The 18,145-nt window shown below is 42.5% G+C and overlaps 1 protein-coding gene across 2 annotated transcripts in view; it reads left to right on the forward strand.

Annotated features, from left to right (window-relative positions):
• Positions 1-156: 156 nt before the first annotated feature.
• STK26 (serine/threonine kinase 26) overlaps positions 157-18,145 on the forward strand; it is a gene marked incomplete at its 3' end in the record, with an annotated part of 50,698 nt that continues 32,709 nt past the window's right edge. Inside the window, exons 1-2 of one of the 2 annotated variants that reach the window (XM_080990401.1) lie at positions 157-742; positions 1,243-1,393. In XM_080990401.1, the coding sequence (XP_080846527.1) occupies positions 1,352-1,393 (42 nt within the window). In that variant the 5' untranslated portion in view covers positions 157-742; positions 1,243-1,351. The remainder of the gene's footprint in view (positions 743-1,242; positions 1,394-18,145) is intronic. The other variant, XM_080990400.1, reaches the window with a different exon arrangement.

Raw genomic sequence — 18,145 nt, forward strand, 5'->3', positions numbered from 1 at the left:
GCCTCCTTTCCTCCCCGCCCCCATTTCGGACACCCTCCTACCCCCCCGTCCCTCACCATTCTCACCCAGGACTCGCACGCGCCCCAAACGCACAGGGGCACCCCGTCCCCCCCCACCTCGCGATTCCCCCCCCCGCGGCCCAATTTCCTCCCTCCCCCGCGGGTGTCCCCTCCCCGTAGGCGGGCGGAGGGTGACGCTGCGGAGACGGAGGCCGCGGATCAGTCTCTGCCGCTGCCTCGCTGGGCCGACTGGGAAGCAGGAGTTCTCCGCCGCCGCCGCCGCCGCCAGCGAGGGAGAGAGGGAGCTGCGGGAGAGCGCGAGGGTTCGGGCCCCGCGGAGGCAGCTGCCTCGGCCTCTCCGGTCGCTGCCTCGGCCGCCGCCGCCGCCGCCGCCGCCTCCCCCGTCCCCGCCAACATGGCCGCGGCGGCGTCCTCCTGAGGCGACTCCGCCTGGCGCCCGCCGGGGCCTCCGCCTCCGCCTCCTCTTGCGCCCACCTCCTTCGCCGCCGCCGCCGAGCCGCTGCTGCTTCCCCGCGGAGGGCGCGGGTCATGGGCTGCTGCGCCGCCGCCGGCGGAGGAGGAGCAGCAGCAGCAGCAGCAGCAGCACCCGCCGACGGAGCCGGGCAGACCGCGAGGAGCAGCAGCCGCAGGGCGACCGCCGCCGCCGCCGCCGCCTGGCCGATGGCTCCTTCACGCCGCTAGCCCGGAAGGCGAGAGCGCGAGGAGCGCGGAGAAGAGCCGAGGTGGGCCGCGGAAGGGACGCGACACAAGCGGGGAAGCTCCGTGGAGGGTGCGGGGCGGGGGGCAGGATGGGGCTGAGGCTGAGCGGGGGGGGGGGGCGGGAAAATAGAGGCCTCAGAGTGGAAAATCTGACAGCTGAGTGAGTGCGCGGGGGGGGGTGCCCTTTCCCTCGTCTTCCTCCTCCTCCCCCCGCGATAGACCCGGGGCTCCAAAGTAGAGGCAGCTGGCGGCTGAGAAGAAAGAGTGAGGTATAGGAGCGGACCTAGAGGGAAGAAATCTGGGGATTGGTTGGGGCGGAAGGGTGGCCGAGGTAGGGGAGAGAGGTGGCTTTAAAACGGAGTGTGTGTGTTTGTGGTGAATTACTTCGCCTCCACCTGGCACCAGTAGTCTAGGGGGAGAGCCAAAGAAGGGGCTGGAGGATGGTTGAGGTCCGCAGAGCTGGCGAAGGTGCAGCTGAAGGTGTTTTAATGCTCTGCTTCCTTCCCCTACCCTCCACCCAAAGGCTCCGTTGCCGCTGAAGCAGTAATAGCAGAGGCGGTGGTTACCCGGCAGCAGGAGGAGAGGCCTCTGCAAGGAGGAGAGGAGAGACCAAAGGAAGGGTTGAGATCACCATGGCCCACTCCCCCGTCGCCATGCAGGTGCCTGGTATGCAGGTGAGAGAGGGCTGTGGTGAAAAGCATGCTGGGTGGGGGAGGGTGGGTTACACTGGGGCAGTTGCTGCATCCCAGGTTCTGACTTGCCTTTTGCCGTTAGTACTCTTATGTGTCACTAATGTGCTTTCAGCCTGACCATTGAGCAAATCTGCAAGAAGTCCAAGAGTGACATGGCAAAGGGGGGAGCGCATATATTTTTGAGGGCAATTTTGGGAAAAGTCTCAGTGGGGATGTTCTTTCAGTCCAGGAGCACTTGAGAGGTGACTCTACGTTTTTACCACTTTTCATTCTTGTTAAACCACTTAGAAGCTTTACCAAGTGGTATATTGTTGTTGTTTAGTCATTTAGTCGTGTCCGACTCTTCGTGACCCCATGGACCGGAGAACGCCAGGCACTCCTGTCTTCTACTGCCTCCCGCAGTTTGGCCAAATATATACATGTTATTAAATAAGAAAGGTATGGTATATACATTTTATTAAATAAATTCCAACAGGCTCTGCCTACATCATGATGACTGTAGAGCTCTGTATACACACAGTGGACCCTCTGGATAGGGATTTAATTCGTTCCAGAGGTCTGTGCGTACCCCGAAAAATCCGTAACCAGCGGCACCGCTTCTGCGCACATGCATAGCGTGATAGAGTGCTTCTGTGCATGCACAAGTTGTGAAACCCAGAAAAATACTTCGGGTTTGCTGCTTTCGCAACCCAAAGATTATGTATCCAGAGAGGTACGTAACCCAAGGGTCCACTATATATAAATAAAATTGATTTTTAAACAAATACAATAAGTATTAAACACTTATCCATCAGTACATCTAATGGTGTTTGTTCTAGACATACACTTGCACATTCAACATTCACTATCATTGTTGAAGGGAGAAGAGGTTTGGGATGTGAAGAACAAGCTGTTACTTCTTTGTGGCATGCTTTTGTTTCATGCTTGAAACATGCAAAAACATCTGAGGAGTTGCTATTGGCCATGGAACATCTCTGTCAGCAGCCTTAAACTGCTGCTGAGCTGCTTCTGCCAAATTCACGCTTAAGCTTGTTTGCACCAAGCACTGGCCAACCCCAGAATGTTTCAGTAGAGTTACTAGCACCTTATCTTGCAGCAACTGACCCCATCTTGTTCTTTTACTCACTTTCCCTAGTGGAGGAAGTAAAGCTGTGCTTTGTTTTGGACTTTTTAAGTGCCATGTCTTGTTGTGAGCACTGAAATAGATTATAAAATAGTTACACTTTTACTAATGCTAAGGTAGGATTTATGTGGCCAGCTCACTGCTGCATGCACCATCTCTGATCATGAAAAAGTGTTTTGATAGTCTTATTGAACATTAAGCATTATTTGGTCTCTATTGCTAGATAGACTCCCAGTTAAGGAACCAGGAATTTTGGGGGGGGGGTGCTAATATGGAAGTTGTGCATTCCATAATGTGCACTCAGTAATGGGAACATTACAACTGGGTCAAGATTTATACCTGTAAGTAATACTTGTCTGTCCGTGGTGCTTGCATGAATTTAAATAAAGGAAGTACTTTTTGTCATTTTGTTGTCACAGACGAATGCAGCTAGTATTCTGGAACTGTATACGTGTGGATGGATGTGCTTGAGTGTGATGCATTTCCCGCTAGTTATTTGCTAATCTGTTGGGTGTTTGTGTAATGCCACTAAACCCATCAAAAGGACCTGTGGTTTTTTTAAAACAACAAGGGTGCTCTGGTAGGACCAGTAGGTTTTATTGCTTTGGGTTCCCTTTTGTTGACCAGTTTTATCTCTTTACATTCTTTATGGATCAAAAGATTCTGATTCCTTTGCGCTCTTTTATCATCTAAATCTAGCATATCTCAAAAGGTCAATGAACCCTCCAATTTCTTTCATTCTTCTCTAATTCCATCATATGCATCAAGGAGCTGGCCACTATAAATTAATCTAAAAAAAAAAATCACATGAGCTCCTTGGAAGGTGGCTAGAAACTGACACAGCTCGAAGATCTTGCTCTAGATTTTGGTACTTTGGCAAGGTAATTGGTTTCTAACCTACTATAAAATTGATTACTGCCCAACAATTTCTGACTTGCCCACAAATCCATAATTTCAGAACTTTAGTGTTTCCAATTGTTTTAACCATTTAATGTCGTGTCTCAGTTTTGTTATAGTTAGATCCATCTTCTTTACATGTCTTGTTTTAAAAGAATAGTGTGTGTGTGTGTGTGTGCGCGCGTGAGAGAGAGAGGGGGGGGGTGGGGGGTGGGGGAGTGGGATTTTTTAATCTTCCTTCATAAACCACCCAGTATCGCTTAGATACAACTTTAACTGTATATGGTAACTATTTTTTACTGAACCAGTATATTAGGTAGCATTTCAATTGTAAGTCAGGAACGGATGTAGCTCAGTAATAGAGCACCTGCCTCACGTACAAAAGTTTCCTAGTTCATTCGCTAGCAGACAGGGGAGTGGGGCTTACCTGACCTTGCAGGTGGGTTGCTGCTGGTTCCTGGGAGGGACAAAGCAGCGGGTAGTTTGGCTATGTACAAGCACACCAGCAGAGCCAAATAAGATGCTCTTTCCAGTACATTTAGGCAGTTCTAACCTCTCAACTGCTTTGCCCCTCCCACTCTTCCCCACAGTAAACAGAGATAACCTACCTGCCAGAAGGTCAAGTAAGCAAGCACTGGTGGCCCACACCACCATATGCTACTGGGTTCAGTCTGTGGTGTTTCCAGGTAGAGAAATCTATTAGATGAACTAGTCAGCATTCATAATATTGCAGATTGGCCCTTGGTCTGATGTAGTATAAAGTAACATCCTCTGTTCCTGTGACATTAGATTTCATGGTAAGGCTGCAACCCTCTACCCAATTTCCTGGAAGTCAGTCTTATTGAACTTTAGTGGATTTAACTTTTGAGTAGACACATATAGGATTGTGTTGTAAGTTTTATGTTAAAAAGATGAGCAGTTAGTAATCCATAAGCTTGAAAGTTTGCAAGTTAGTGTATATTTGGGTACAGTGGACCAAAGTTGTCTTGAGTCTGGAGTTATTAGTTGTTAATGATATAATTATAACTTTTTGCTTTCTCTAGTTTAATGTTCAGTCTGTTTTGACTATTTCAGACTTCCTTGCTTTGCCTATATCTCAAAGATTACAGTGGGACACAGTGGGCTGCTTGAGATGTAATACCAAACCATAGTTTTTTGGGGGGCAGAAATGGCGACTAGCCATTCTGTTTTTGCGCCTGTAACCCAGGTTCCAGGAGCCATTTGGCTCATAGCTTTTTTTAAAAAAACATTTTATTAAGGATTTTCTTGTTTTACAGAAGTAAGTGTAATGCCTCGTTTTGTTTTGTTTTCCCATGTAACATTTTTACAAATCCGTTTCATTTGTTGAGGCATTAGGGAGAAAATAAGAAAGGGAAAAAAAGGAAGGAAAAAGAAAGGGGGGTGGAAGGAGGGAAGATGGATGGGGGTGGGGTCGGGTGGCGATGTTTCTATTATGCTTAATGTATGTAGAGTTTGGTGTCAGCATTGCTTGTGTTGTTCACTTGTGTTCCTTTGGTGGTGAGAGAGGTTGGGATTGACCTAGGGTGTGATTGTTTGTTTGTCATTGGCTGTGGTGATCTTTGTTTTCGTGTGTGAGTGAGGTGGGTGGGTGTTTTGGATCAGGTTAGCCATATTGATTTGTATGGTGTTGGTGGATTATTGTGGCTCATAGCTTTCATATATGAACTTCTAACATTGGGCCAGACATAAAAGAAGACAGGGTAAACCCTTTGTTCAGTAGGCTAAATTTCAGCCATACAAAAACCATCTTTCTGTCCAGGCAAACAAAGTATTATCATAGTTGAAGAACACATTTCAACCATATTAAAACAGTAGAAAGGGGCACAAAGCAGAACTGGTGAGGGATGTGGCCTGGGGAGGGTTCCTGAGGTCTGGGTAAAGAGGTCTGGTGTGTTCTCCACCCCTGTTGTAGACACCTTGCTTTGTGGTGACTGTAGAAACTATTCAGTACTTTTTGATACCCAAAACATACCTTTATTTAATGAATGCTGTTCAAGTGACTTGAAATCAGATTTATTGGCTTCATCCATGGTTCTTGCCACAATTTGCTTTCCACAGATTTATTATGGCAGTACTTCCATGAAGAATAGAATTATACAACCCATCTCACCTTGCTTCACCCACAGTCTAATAAAAGCCAAATGCTTGTTGATTTTCTCTGCTAAAATGTGGATCTTGGAAGCTGCCTTTCACAGTTCTATGTTTAAAGCATAGGTCTATACTCGCAGAATGTATTTGGTAGCTATGCATGGGGAGTTTTAAGTGACGAAGGATCTTGGTGCTGCGTATACTGTAAGAGAATCTGCCTTCCTGGATGGGGCCCAGAGGAATCATTCAGCTGTTGAAACAAATACTTTTGTAGTTGTTGCTGAATTCTTCTGTGAATTCTGTGATAAGTGGCACAGTGATCCTTCAGCTGATTCTGTTGTGATTCTGGTTTTTTTACATGGTTTGCTCATGTTGGGACAGGGTGATCTTTGAAACTTTTCTACCAATATCATTAAGATTAAACTTCGTTGCAGACCTTGACTTTCCAAGTTTCGTGCAGTCCTCTTCTTCCCTTCTCCCACTCCCAATATCTAAGAACATTTCAGAGACTTTAATAGGTGACAGCTTGCAACTTTTTCATGGTATGTTCTTCATCCAACATGCAGAAACATGTTCCACAACCTTGGTGCAGCCGCTGATAATTTCAGTTTCTAATGTTGTAGGTAGAAGATTAGAAATTGAAATGATCAGTGGCTGCACCAAGGCTGTGGAACATGTTGCTGCATGATGGATGATTACCAGTTGGTAAAAGACTTTTTAATAATTCTGACAAGGTTTTTGCCTGCTAAGTATCTGTGGTCTTTGTCTTGCCTGCCTAGCAAAGTGCTTCATTGTATGGCAGAAGCTTTTGGCAGGGTGCATACAAGCCTCTCAATGGAAATAATTCGTTAATTTAGGTGCAGCCATGGAGAAGTCACTTTCACTCAGCCCCAGCAGCTGAACGTACACCATAGTTGGGACCTAGATAAGAGTTTCTCCATCACATCTTTGGTAGTAGGTTGGCTGCATGGGAGAAGCTGGTCCCTAAGGTATCTTGGACCTAAGCCAAGGTCCACAGAGATGCTTTAAAAAACTCCAATTTAAAGTACAACTTAAAATGTCATGGTAAGATTAAAACCAGCGGGAACAAAAATGGAAACAACAGATAATGTTTCTTCCCTCCTTGGTTATAATACGCTACTACCACCCTCTACAGCTCTTCAAACCTCAGTTCCTAGTTTTAGAGGAAGGTATGGGTTTTCTCAGCAGTAGCTAAATATACATTCTTACCATACGTGACGTTTTTCTCAAATTATTCCCCTGTGTAGAATGTTAAATTATAAGCTCTTCTAGGCAGAGACTTCTCTGCTTGCATTGGTGCTTGTATGTGTGTGTGTACACACACACACACACACACACACACACACATATGCATAGAGGGACGTGGGTTGCGCTGTGGTCTAAACCACTGAGCCTCTTGGGCTTGCTGATTGGAAGGTCGGTGGTTCAAATCAGCATGACGGGGGAAGCTCCCATTGCTCTATCCCAGCTTCTGCAAACCTAGCAGTTCAAAAGCACACCACTACAAGTAGATAAATAGGTACCCCTGCAGCGGGAAAGTAAACAGCATTTCCGTGTGCTCTGGCTTCCGTCACGGTGTCCTGTTGTGCCAGAAGCAGTTAAGTCATGATGGCCACATGATCCGGAAAGCTGTCTGTGGACAAATGTCGGCTCTCTCGGCCTGAACACAGAGATAGATGTGCACTGCACCCCATAGTCAAATTTGACTGCACTTAACTGTCCAGGGGTCCTTTACCTTTACATATACATTTACATTTACATACAAAAACCCATACACGTAAATACATACATAAGATCACTGTCCAAGTCCTGCAGGTATTAGAAGTTGGCCATGTGGTTAGACGTAACTAAGTTATCTATATGTGACTTTGAGACTGTGGTTTTCAAACAGAGAATGTTACTTTGGCAAAGAATATTTCAACATACACAACACCCTCAACGGTTCCTCATAAGGCTTGGTTCTCCAGACCCTTGATCATCTTGGTTGCCCTTCTCTGCACATGCTCCAGCTTGTCAAAATAATAATAATAATAATAATAATAATAATAATAATAATAAATTTATTTATACCCCACCCATCTTGCTGAGTTTCCCCAGCCACTCTGTGCGGCTCCCAATCGAGTGTTAAAAACAATACAACATTAAATATTAAAAACTTCCCTAAACAGGGCTGCCTTCAGATGTCTTTTAAAAATAGGATAGCTGCTTATTTCCTTGACATCTGATGGGAGGGCATTCCACAGGGCGTGCGCCACAACTGAGAAGGCCCTCTGTCTGGTTTCCTGTAACCTCACTTCTCGCAATGAGGGAACTGCGCTGGGCAAAACGTTTAATTAAACTGAACAGCTTATTAAACGGTGATGTCCAGAACTGGACACAATATTCCAGGTGTAGTGTGACCAAGGCAGAATAGAGCGATACTGTGATGTCACTTGATCAGGACACTAGGTATCCCCCATCCTTTATTTGTGCATTTGTCTTAAAATTCCTGACTAGAGATGTAAAATTTCCAGAAATTTTGAAGCCAAGAGAAAAAAAACATTTTTTCCCTTTTTCCCCCTGGAAAAAATGGAAATTTTGGAAAAATTGAAAAAAAGTTCAGTGTGGAGTAGTTTTACAAATTGCATGAAACGCAGTGTATATAAAAGTATTATGCTTGCAATAAAACAGGTAACCACCCGCCTTTCCCTCAAAAGCAACAAAAAAGCAAAAAACCATCAACATAAAAAATAATCAGATTTGCACCTTAGCACCAATAGCAAATAAAGTTAAGATCCATCTCAATATTTAAGCTCCATAGAAGGTCTACCCTTTGAGTAGTGCTTTAAAAAAAACAAAAAACAGAAGACACAACATATACATGCAGTTTATTCTATCTCATTTTCTGAACTACTGCTATCATTTTCCATTTCTTCTTCCTCTTCCTCTGTCATTTTTCTCATGGATTTCTAAAAAACAGCTTTGGGAATTAATGGAGAAAAACCTGTTCTTTCCGGGGGTTTTCCAGGCCTTGCCATCTCTACTTGAGGTCAGCCAGGGCTAATCGTAAGGCAAATTTGTTGCATGCCAGGCCCAGAAGTAACCAACATCCAGTTATTGAATAACATGTTGCACTAAGGCTCAAACTCTGTTTGAAAGGAAAAGGAGTGTGTGTGTTTTTAAAATTGAATTTGTTATTATGTATTATAAACTGCATGATGGTAAGAGAGCTTTCTAAACAGTTTACAAAAATATACAACAGAACATTAAAATGATTGATAAAACACAGTTAAAGGCAGGTATTTAAGAGTACAGTGGTACCTTGGGTTACGAACGTAATTTGTTCCGGAAGTCCGTTCTTAACCTGAAACCATTCTAAACCTGAGGCGCGCTTTCGCTAATGGGGCCTCCCGCTGCTGCTGTGCCGCCGGAGCACGATTTCCATTCTCATCCTAGGGCAAAGTTCTCAACCCGAGGTACTACTTCCGGGTTAGTTTGTAACCCGAAGTGTTTGTAATTTGAAGCGTATGTAACCTGTGGTACCACTGTATTCAAATATGATTAAAGTCAGCAGTGGTTAAAAGGAAGTAAATTGCATGCAGCTTTTACGTGTTCAGATGGGCTGGCCCTAACGAAAATGTTTTGAGCAGTTGCTGGAAAGAGTACAGTGAGAACACCTGCCTGGTATCAGGCGGCAGGGAGCTCCAAAGTGTGGGTGCTGGAAGACCTGGGGAAAAAACGGAAAAATGGGGGGTGGGGGACAGGTTTTTTTCCCCAAAGGCATTTTTTTCCAGGAAAAATGGAGAGGGGGGAATAGTGTGTGGCATATTCAAAGTATATCAAACTCCCCCCCCCCCCCGGGCAGGAAAAACCGGCTTTGGAAAAAAACAGGGGAAAACCTGGTTTTCCCTCAATTTTTCTGGGTTTTTTCCAGGCCTTTCATTTGTTAGTTTGGTCACATTGAATCCTGATTCGATCTTCTGAAGGGGTTATGGGAAGAACCCATTTTTCATCATTAGCCTCCTTGAATGGAGGCAATTCTCGCCATACATGAGTAGCTGCAAGCAAATTGGAAGTGAATTTTCATTTTTCAAACCTAAAAATATATTCCTCCATTTTCTCCCTTTGATTTTGTGATTATTCTTGGGCAGGGCTGAATTCCAGGAAAAACTTTGTAGAGTTGGCAATAAACTTTATGTAATAGCACACTTCCTTTTACTTCATAGCTGGTAGCTTAACCTAGATATGCATAGAGTTAATAGTATTCTCTGTTTTGGTTTTATATAGCTGCAGAGAATTCTTGGATGACTTTTTTTCCTTTTAAATGAAGGCGCATAACACAAAACAAATGTTTCTTCAAGGATGGATGTAGCATGGAAGTGCGTGTAGCTTGATTTCAGTAAGTGTAAACAGATCTGGGCTTGAATGTAGTGTTCTCTCATAGGTATATTTAAGTTAGGACCATGGAAAATATTTGGACACCTGTACTTGCAACTTTTACTACATAATGTTGGACTTGTTTGAAGGAGCTTGAAATAGAATAATTCCTGCTTAGCTTGTCCAGAACTCTAAACAAGGTGGTATTAAATTTAAATCAGGTTACCCTAAGACCGTCATGACTTCCTTCAGAGATTCATGGGAACTGTAAGTTTGATGGTGTTAAGAGTTTTCTGAAGAGGTTCCCTTGCCTCTCAAAGTACTCAAGTTTCCAAATATTGTTGAGACTGGTTACAACAGTATAGTGTGTGCACACAAACAGTATGTGAACAGGACTACAGTCATACCTCAGGTTGAATGTGCTTCAGGTTGAGCGTTTTCAAGTTACGCTCGACGACAACCTGGAAGTAACGGAGTGCATTACTTCCAGGTTTCGCCCCTCACGCATGTGCAGACGCTCAAAATGACTTCACGCGCATGCATGGAAGCGGCAAAACGCGACCTGCACGGTTGCGTCTTACGTTCTATTCAGGATGTGAACAGGGCTCCGGAACGGATCCCGTTCACATCCCGAGGTACCACTGTATATGCATTTACTTTGATCTTTCCATTGTGTATTTGCTTTGATTTTTTTTGTGCTCTGTGGTGAGCCACAGGAGTTTTTGTGTGTGTTTGACTTAGTTCCCTTCCATGGAACCTGCGTTCCTTACATATGTAGAGGTTACTGGCATATTTATACTGAAAATTCGTATCTAATTTTAAATCATTCCAGCCTGCTGAGTTGTCTTGGGTAGCGTAATGTAGTTTGTCTGTGATTTGGATCTGACATACCTACTGTTATTAACTGAATTCTGAACTACTTTAGTATTTTGACAATGAGATGCTGATTGACAAAAAAAATAGGCTCATTTAAGCATAAATGTGGTTTCTGGCTGTGGAGAACTGAAAGTTCAATCAGAAGCCCTGGAAGCGGCTTGTTCACTAATATAATATGTAAGTTTTCCTTTTACAAAATTTGGAGGGTGGGTAGTTCTGCCTTTCTATCTGCCATTTTATCCCATCAGGGGTACTCTTTTTTAAAAAAATAAAAATATTTATGCACTGCTATGCTATAAAAATATATAGAAGTGGGTTACAGCAATAAAACATAAAACTGTACAATAAAAACCATAACAAAGTTAAAAACAGACATCAATTAACCATTGTAGAAGAATGTGTTCTTAAATGCCTGCATAGCTAGGCCTGGCAGGGTAGAAAAGTTTGTAGCAGACATTTTAAAAATATGGCACAGAAGGTGTCTGCTGAATTTCCATTGGCAGAGTGTTCACAGGACTGAGCCAATGAAAATAAAGACTCTTGTTATCAAATGAGCCTTACCAACTCAGGGAATGACCAGCGATGCTCCTGCAGGTGATCTCAGTGATCGATCTGGGATGTAAGGGTTCAGGTAATTCTTGAGGCACTCTACAACTAAGTTGTTCAGGCTTTGTAAATTCATACAAGAACCATGACCCCAGCTCAGTAGTAAATGGGCAGCTAGTGCTCCTGTTTTAACAATGTCTTCATGTGTTCTCAACCTAGGAGCTCCTTTCAGCAGTCTGAGTGCCACATTCTGCACCAGCTGGAGTTTCTGACCCAGACCCAAGGGCAGCCCCACATAGTGCACATTACAGTAATCTTGCCTTGAGGTTTCCAACACTTGGTGAACTGCGGTGGTCAGGCTTTCCCTGTTCAGGAACAGCTGTAGTTCCAGACGAACGAGATGAAGCTCATAAAAGGCACTCATGTCCACAGAGGACACTTGGACTTCTAGCTGCAAATGTGTTTTCAGGAGTACTCCAAGCAATGCACTTGTTCCTTCAGAGCCAGTGCAGCCCCATCCTGAACAGGTAACTTCCTGAACAGGTAAACATGGCAACCACCTACCCATGAGGGGATACTGAGATTCCAACCTTATTGATGCCATTCTGGATGGGTTTGAAGGAGTACAGGAATACTTGTTCAGTTGAAGAGGGAGTTGTGTTGGGTCTTTGCATCCCCAGAAAATGTAGCAGCTTCACAGCCCTTGGTTCACATTACATTCATCCCTTGGAAGTCAAACGGAATCCGTTCCGGAAGTCTGTTTGACTTCCAAAAGGTTCAGAAACCAAAGTGCAGCTTCTGATTGGCTGCAGGAAGCTCCTGCAGCCAATCAGAAGCCCCATCAGACGTTTGGCTTCCAAAAATAGTTTGCAAACCGGAACACTCAGGGTTTGTGGCATTTGGGAGCCAGAACATTCGAGAACTAAGCTGTTCGAAAACCAAGGTACAGCTACTACTTTTCCTGGATGAAACATTAGAACTTGCCTTCAGCCTTTAGCGATATCTGTCAGATTGAAATCATGTTTGTTGGCATATCTATGCAAAGGCTGTGCTTGGAAACTGGCCAACACTCCAGTTGTGTTGCATGTGATGGGATGGAATTCACAGCTTGCTCTCAGTCTGTGATGGTTCTTCAGGTTTAACTGGAGTTTATAGCTCAAAAATGTGCACACAGAACTCCTGTTTTGGCCGATATGAATTTGGAGGCTAATATTGATACTGAAGAACAGGTCAGTAGAATACTATTTTTAAAGCTGTTTTCAGAGGGCACTCCAATTGTCACAATAGAAATATTTAAAGAGTATAGTCAAAAAATGAAGGCAGACTTACTCCTTTAGTAAAAGCAGCAAATATTAAGTATATGAAGTGTAACAAATGCGCACTAGTTACAGGTAGGTAGCTGTGTTGGTCTGCCGCAGTCGAATTATTGTCAGTTAGAGAAAGTGGTGCAATAATACAAAACCTTCAGAATGAAATTAGCCATTCTTTCTTGCTCACAACTCCAGACGTTTGTGGAGTCTGAGGGAAACTTGTTTACAAAAGACACCCCCCCCCAAAAAAACCCACCCTTTTGAAGATGACATGCTCCAGATAAGATGTAAATAAAGATCACCACTTCTGATGGGTTTATGTGGAATACTTAATCTGTAGAAAGATTAATTATATTTTTTTTAAATGATATTTATTAAAATTTCAGAAAAAAGAATTACATAAAAACAAGAAAAGCAAAAACAAAAGACAGAAGTAAAAATACAAGAAAAATACAAAATACAGAATAAAAGAATAAAAAACACTTAAAAAGGAAAAAAATAGATCAATCTTTCCATGCCTTACATTCATATCCTTGTTTCCCTGACCTCCTCATACCTCCCTTTTTTGTATTCCAATTCAATTAGTTAATTCAGCAATTTCTTTCCCTCTTTATTTTCTCTTAATCCTTTAACTTAATATACTATAACTTTAAATTTTCACCTGTTATCAATCCATTTTTACATACACCTTTATAGCATTACTGCTTAAACCACCTAACTTCATTCTAACATCATTCTAACATTCATTAATTTTGCAATATTTCTGTAGATAGTCTTTAAATTTCTTCCAATCTTCTTTCACCAACTCTTCTCCCTGGTCTCGGATTCTGCCAGTCATTTCCGCCAATTCCATGTAGTCTATCACCTTCATCTGCCATTCTTCCAGTGTGGGTAGGTCTTGTGTCTTCCAATACTTTGCAATAAGTATTCTTGCTGCTGTTGTGGCATACATAAAGAAAGTTCTATCCTTCTTTAGCACCAATTGGCCGACTATGCCCAGGAGAAAGGCCTCTGGTTTCTTCAAGAAGGTATATTTAAATACCTTTTTCAATTCATTATAGATCATCTCCCAGAAAGCCTTAATCCTTGGGCACGTCCACCAAAGGTGAAAGAATGTACCTTCAGTTTCTTTACATTTCCAACATTTATTATCGGGCAGATGATAGATTTTTGCAAGCTTGACTGGGGTCATGTACCACCTGTATATCATTTTCATAATATTCTCTCTTAAGGCATTGCATGCTGTAAACTTCATACCTGTGGTCCATAACTGTTCCCAGTCAGCCATCATTATGTTATGTCCAACATCTTGTGCCCATTTAATCATAGCAGATTTCACCGTTTCATCCTGTGTATTCCATTTCAACAGCAAGTTATACATCTTTGACAAAATCTTAGTTTTGGGTTCTAACAGTTCTGTTTCTAATTTTGATTTTTCCACCTAGAAAGGTTAATTATAGTTCTAAAGATAACAAAAATAACTTGGAACATTTTAACTAGTTTGGAAAGAAATAGAACTAAGAAAAGGATTTCTAGCATACAATCAGACACTAGTGAGAGGGCTAATTCTGTAATCCTGAGAATACCTAGTTAGGTTTAAATCCCTTTAAAATTATTGGGACACTTTTCAACACAGATGTAGTCAGGGTTGCAGTATTGGCTCCAAAGACAATAGAGAGCAGAGTAGAGAGCCCTTGAAAACTGTTAATTGGGGAAGAAATCAATATTCATTTAAACTTGCAGACTATGTGCTTTGTTGTAATGAAGGGTAATGATTTGTTGTACGTTTTATAAAAGTAAAGTGCTTCATGTTAATAATTATGTGCTTCTTGATATTCCTGCTCTGTTGTCATCTTGATCAAGCTTTGAACTCTGCTTTGTCAGGAGAAAAGGCACTGTTTTCCCTCTTGAGTTTTAGGTTATTTAGCATTATAGCAGGGAGGATCAAACAGTGTTGACTGAAGTGGGTGTTCACAAAGATATAGACTGGTAGAAACATTGTTCTTAATTTGCAGCCTCAGACAACCCACTCTGGAAGGCAGCTCGGTGTTCCAGTATGACCTGGAGCAGCTAGTCATGTTAACTTTTGATTGATGTTTCTGTGATGTTGAGACCTGCTAACTTGTTAGACTTGAGAACACAAATTAATTTTGCATAGACTGCTCAGTGTCAGACATATATTGCTAACAACCTTCCTGTTTTGAGGGCTGATGTAAGAGTTTATGTACATGCCAAACTTCTGCTTTTCACAGAAAACGACAGCTGTAGTTTTAAGTGCAAAACACTTTTCAGGACTATTCAGTTACTCCTTGTAGAATTGCAAGCGAAGGCAAATTACATTATTTTTTAAACCAGTGGTTCCCAGTTGGTGGTCTGCAGACCTCAAGGGGTCAGCGTAACCCATCTAGGGGGTCTGTGGCACCATTCACATAACAAAAACTACTATAGATATCAAAATTTTCAAAAACAGGCAGTCCTTGGCTTTGCTTTTGAAAAATGGGGTCCTCAGTAGTTAGATCATTGGGAACCACTGCCTTAAACTATTAGGGTTTAGTACCTCACAGATGGTTGATTCCTACTATGGCATGTAGAGTCAGTAAAAGAGCATATACCTCCAGTCTTTTAGCATTTTAAATCTACTTTCTATATGAGTAGGTGCCAGGATTAAAGGTAACTAATGGCCTTCTGAAGCATAGAAGGGACTCTTCCCCTTTTGCAAATGAGGCACCTGTCACTAGAGTAGTGCCACTTGCAGCGCTGAGTTTGGCATTATTTTCTGTTAGGCGTTGGACCCATGTCTCACGGGTAGTCCAGCTTTTCTAGCAGTGTTGGATCATTGTCTAGTTGCTTCACAATATTCACAAATGTATATTGCTACCAGAGTAACCCTTGGTTGTTCATAGCTATAAGATACCAGCCTAGATAAGTGTATTGCATTGCATTTGGGAAATGCTAAGGCTTTGCTGGTTTACAGAACAGGTGGATACATTATTCAGTGCACTAATGCTTGATAAATATCTTCATGTAGATTTAGATTTCGTCATCTTGAAAAGTATTCCTGACCCAAACTAATGAAGGAAGTAAAACAATGAAATATAACATACAAAGGTTAAAAAGATTTCCTTGTTGCAAGTCATACCGCTTCATGTTTCATCTCTCCACCTGTGTGGTAATAGTTCCTTGTCTACTCTTTCTTTGAGGCTACCTACTGTAGTTTGTATTCCATATTTTGCACGACTGAATTCATGACTCCAATGCAGGTATTACTGTAAGAAAAAACCTATTAAACAAAAGGATTCTTCTACTGGGCAAGCTAAGATTTCTCAGCACATTAAGGTAGAATATGGGAGTGTTACAAGCAAACAACAGAATATCAACTCATGACAGGGGTGTGAAATCTCAAACAAGAATCACCAGGTTATTGGGCAGTGTCACATCTCAAGAACATTCCAGTGAAGATACTGACATGACAGATATCCTTAAACTCTCTGTAAATACTTGTTTTGCTAAGGCTTCCCTGAACATGGTGGATATGATCCTTTCACTAGCTTACAGATAACTGCTGTGTTTTTTATTGTAATGGAGAGAACTATAGACCAGTTATGGGTAACCTCAATCCTGGGGGCCAAATGTGGCCCTCCAGGTCCTGGGGTGCCTCCCAAGATACACCTCCTCTCACCAGCCCAGTTCCACACACTCCATGGGTGCTGTTGCCCGTATGGAATGTATTTTTAAACTGTGACCTTGAGGTAGTGGTTGAATGGGGGGGGGGTGTAGAAACCTCTGGCATGGCTGCAATGTCACCTACCATAAAAAGGTAAGAGTCACATCTGTTGCAATTCTGCTTCTGACCCTGCTCACTACTGGCATCCCTGGAAAGTTGTCCACACAGGAATGTGGTCCTTGGGCTGAAAAAGGTTGTAGAGTTAGGGAACCCAGGGGTCTTCTAGTCCAATCGCCTGCAACACAGGAACCTCAATTAAAGTATCCATGACAGATGGCCAGCCAGCTTCTGCTTAAAAACCTCCAATGAAGAAGAGTCCACAACATAGAGATAATCCTCCAATTTTTATTTTGCTGTCTGTCAAAAGTATCATACAGTGGTACCTTGGATTACATACGCTTCAGGTTACATATGCTTCAGGTTACACACTCCACTAAGCCAGAAATAGTGCTTCAGGTTAAGAACTTTGCTTCAGGATAAGAACAGAAATCGGGCTCCGGCAGCAGGAGGCCCCATTAGCTAAAGTGGTGCTTCGGGTTAAGAACAGTTTCAGGTTAAGAACGGACCTCTGGAACGAATTAAGTACTTAATCCGAGGTACCACTGTAATCCCATACTTTGGGGGGTGAGGTAGAAAAGAGAATATGGGTTGTGCTTCCTTGTTGCTTTCAAACTTCCCTTAGTGTTTGTTGATAGGAAGACTTTCCTTTATAGGCTAGGCATATTATCCACAGTTAAATTTATTCTAAATTTTGTAGTATTATTTTAATATCTCTGCATGCTGATGGGCATAAAGCAGCTTTCAAGTAGCTAGGATTTGCTTCAAGTTGAGGGTTCAACTGACATCATAAAATGTATGAATTGTTTTTTTGAAAGTCTTAATATGGTTCTAAAGGCATATTGATGATTACTTATAGCGTTTACCATCTTGCACTTGAAAGGCTTCAAAGTGCTTCACAGACCTCCTTGCAAGCTGTAAGATCAATTTAGGTCAGTATCCTCCCCACATTACAGAAGGGGAATGGAGCTTGAGAGTTTATGGCTTCTTGAAGGCAGTTCTAGTGGGTTCATGTGTTCTCTGGAGATCTATGTTTATAGGCAATTTTCCATCTCTAGTTTTCTATCCTACTTAAATAACATTCCTGAATTGAATATTTTAATCTTCCATAGGGAGCTGCCTTTCAGGCCTCTCTGCGACCCCAAAATAAATAACATAGAATAGCTTGTACTGTAAGTACAAAGTTAAGAATAACTGTCCTGCTACAATTATGGTTCTTAAGAGATCCTTAGAATGTCATGATGGATCAAAATGCAAATTGAAAGGCAAAATTGGGCTGTGGAGTTATGAACTTCTTGTTTTGACTTTTAATTGTGCAAACTCACCTCTACCCTTAGGAGAATCTTCTTTAACTTAGCTGCTTTAGTTGATGACTTTCATCTGTGTAATTTTTAAAAATATGCTCAGTTGCAAAACTACAAATAAAGGTCTCATATATTGACAAGCTCTGAGATCCAGCCCTATCAAGCTTAAAAAATCACAATCTGGTATCATCCAGTGGACACTGATGAACCAGGACAAGTTTAGAATCCCAAAAAAACATTGTCCATTTTGGGAAGTGTTCTCTTTGTGGATGAGTGTATGGGGAACAGTATTCTTGCTGGAGGCTGAAGGGAATGACAAATTGGAGGGGTGCTTTTCCAATGAGAAGCACCGTGGCTTCTTCTCACCAAGAATATTTTGATACATGATTCTTGCTAGGCTTAAGGATTGAC

This window comes from Podarcis pityusensis (genome assembly GCF_964106645.2).
Source record: "Podarcis pityusensis genome assembly, chromosome: Z".
Lineage (NCBI taxonomy): Eukaryota > Metazoa > Chordata > Lepidosauria > Squamata > Lacertidae > Podarcis > Podarcis pityusensis.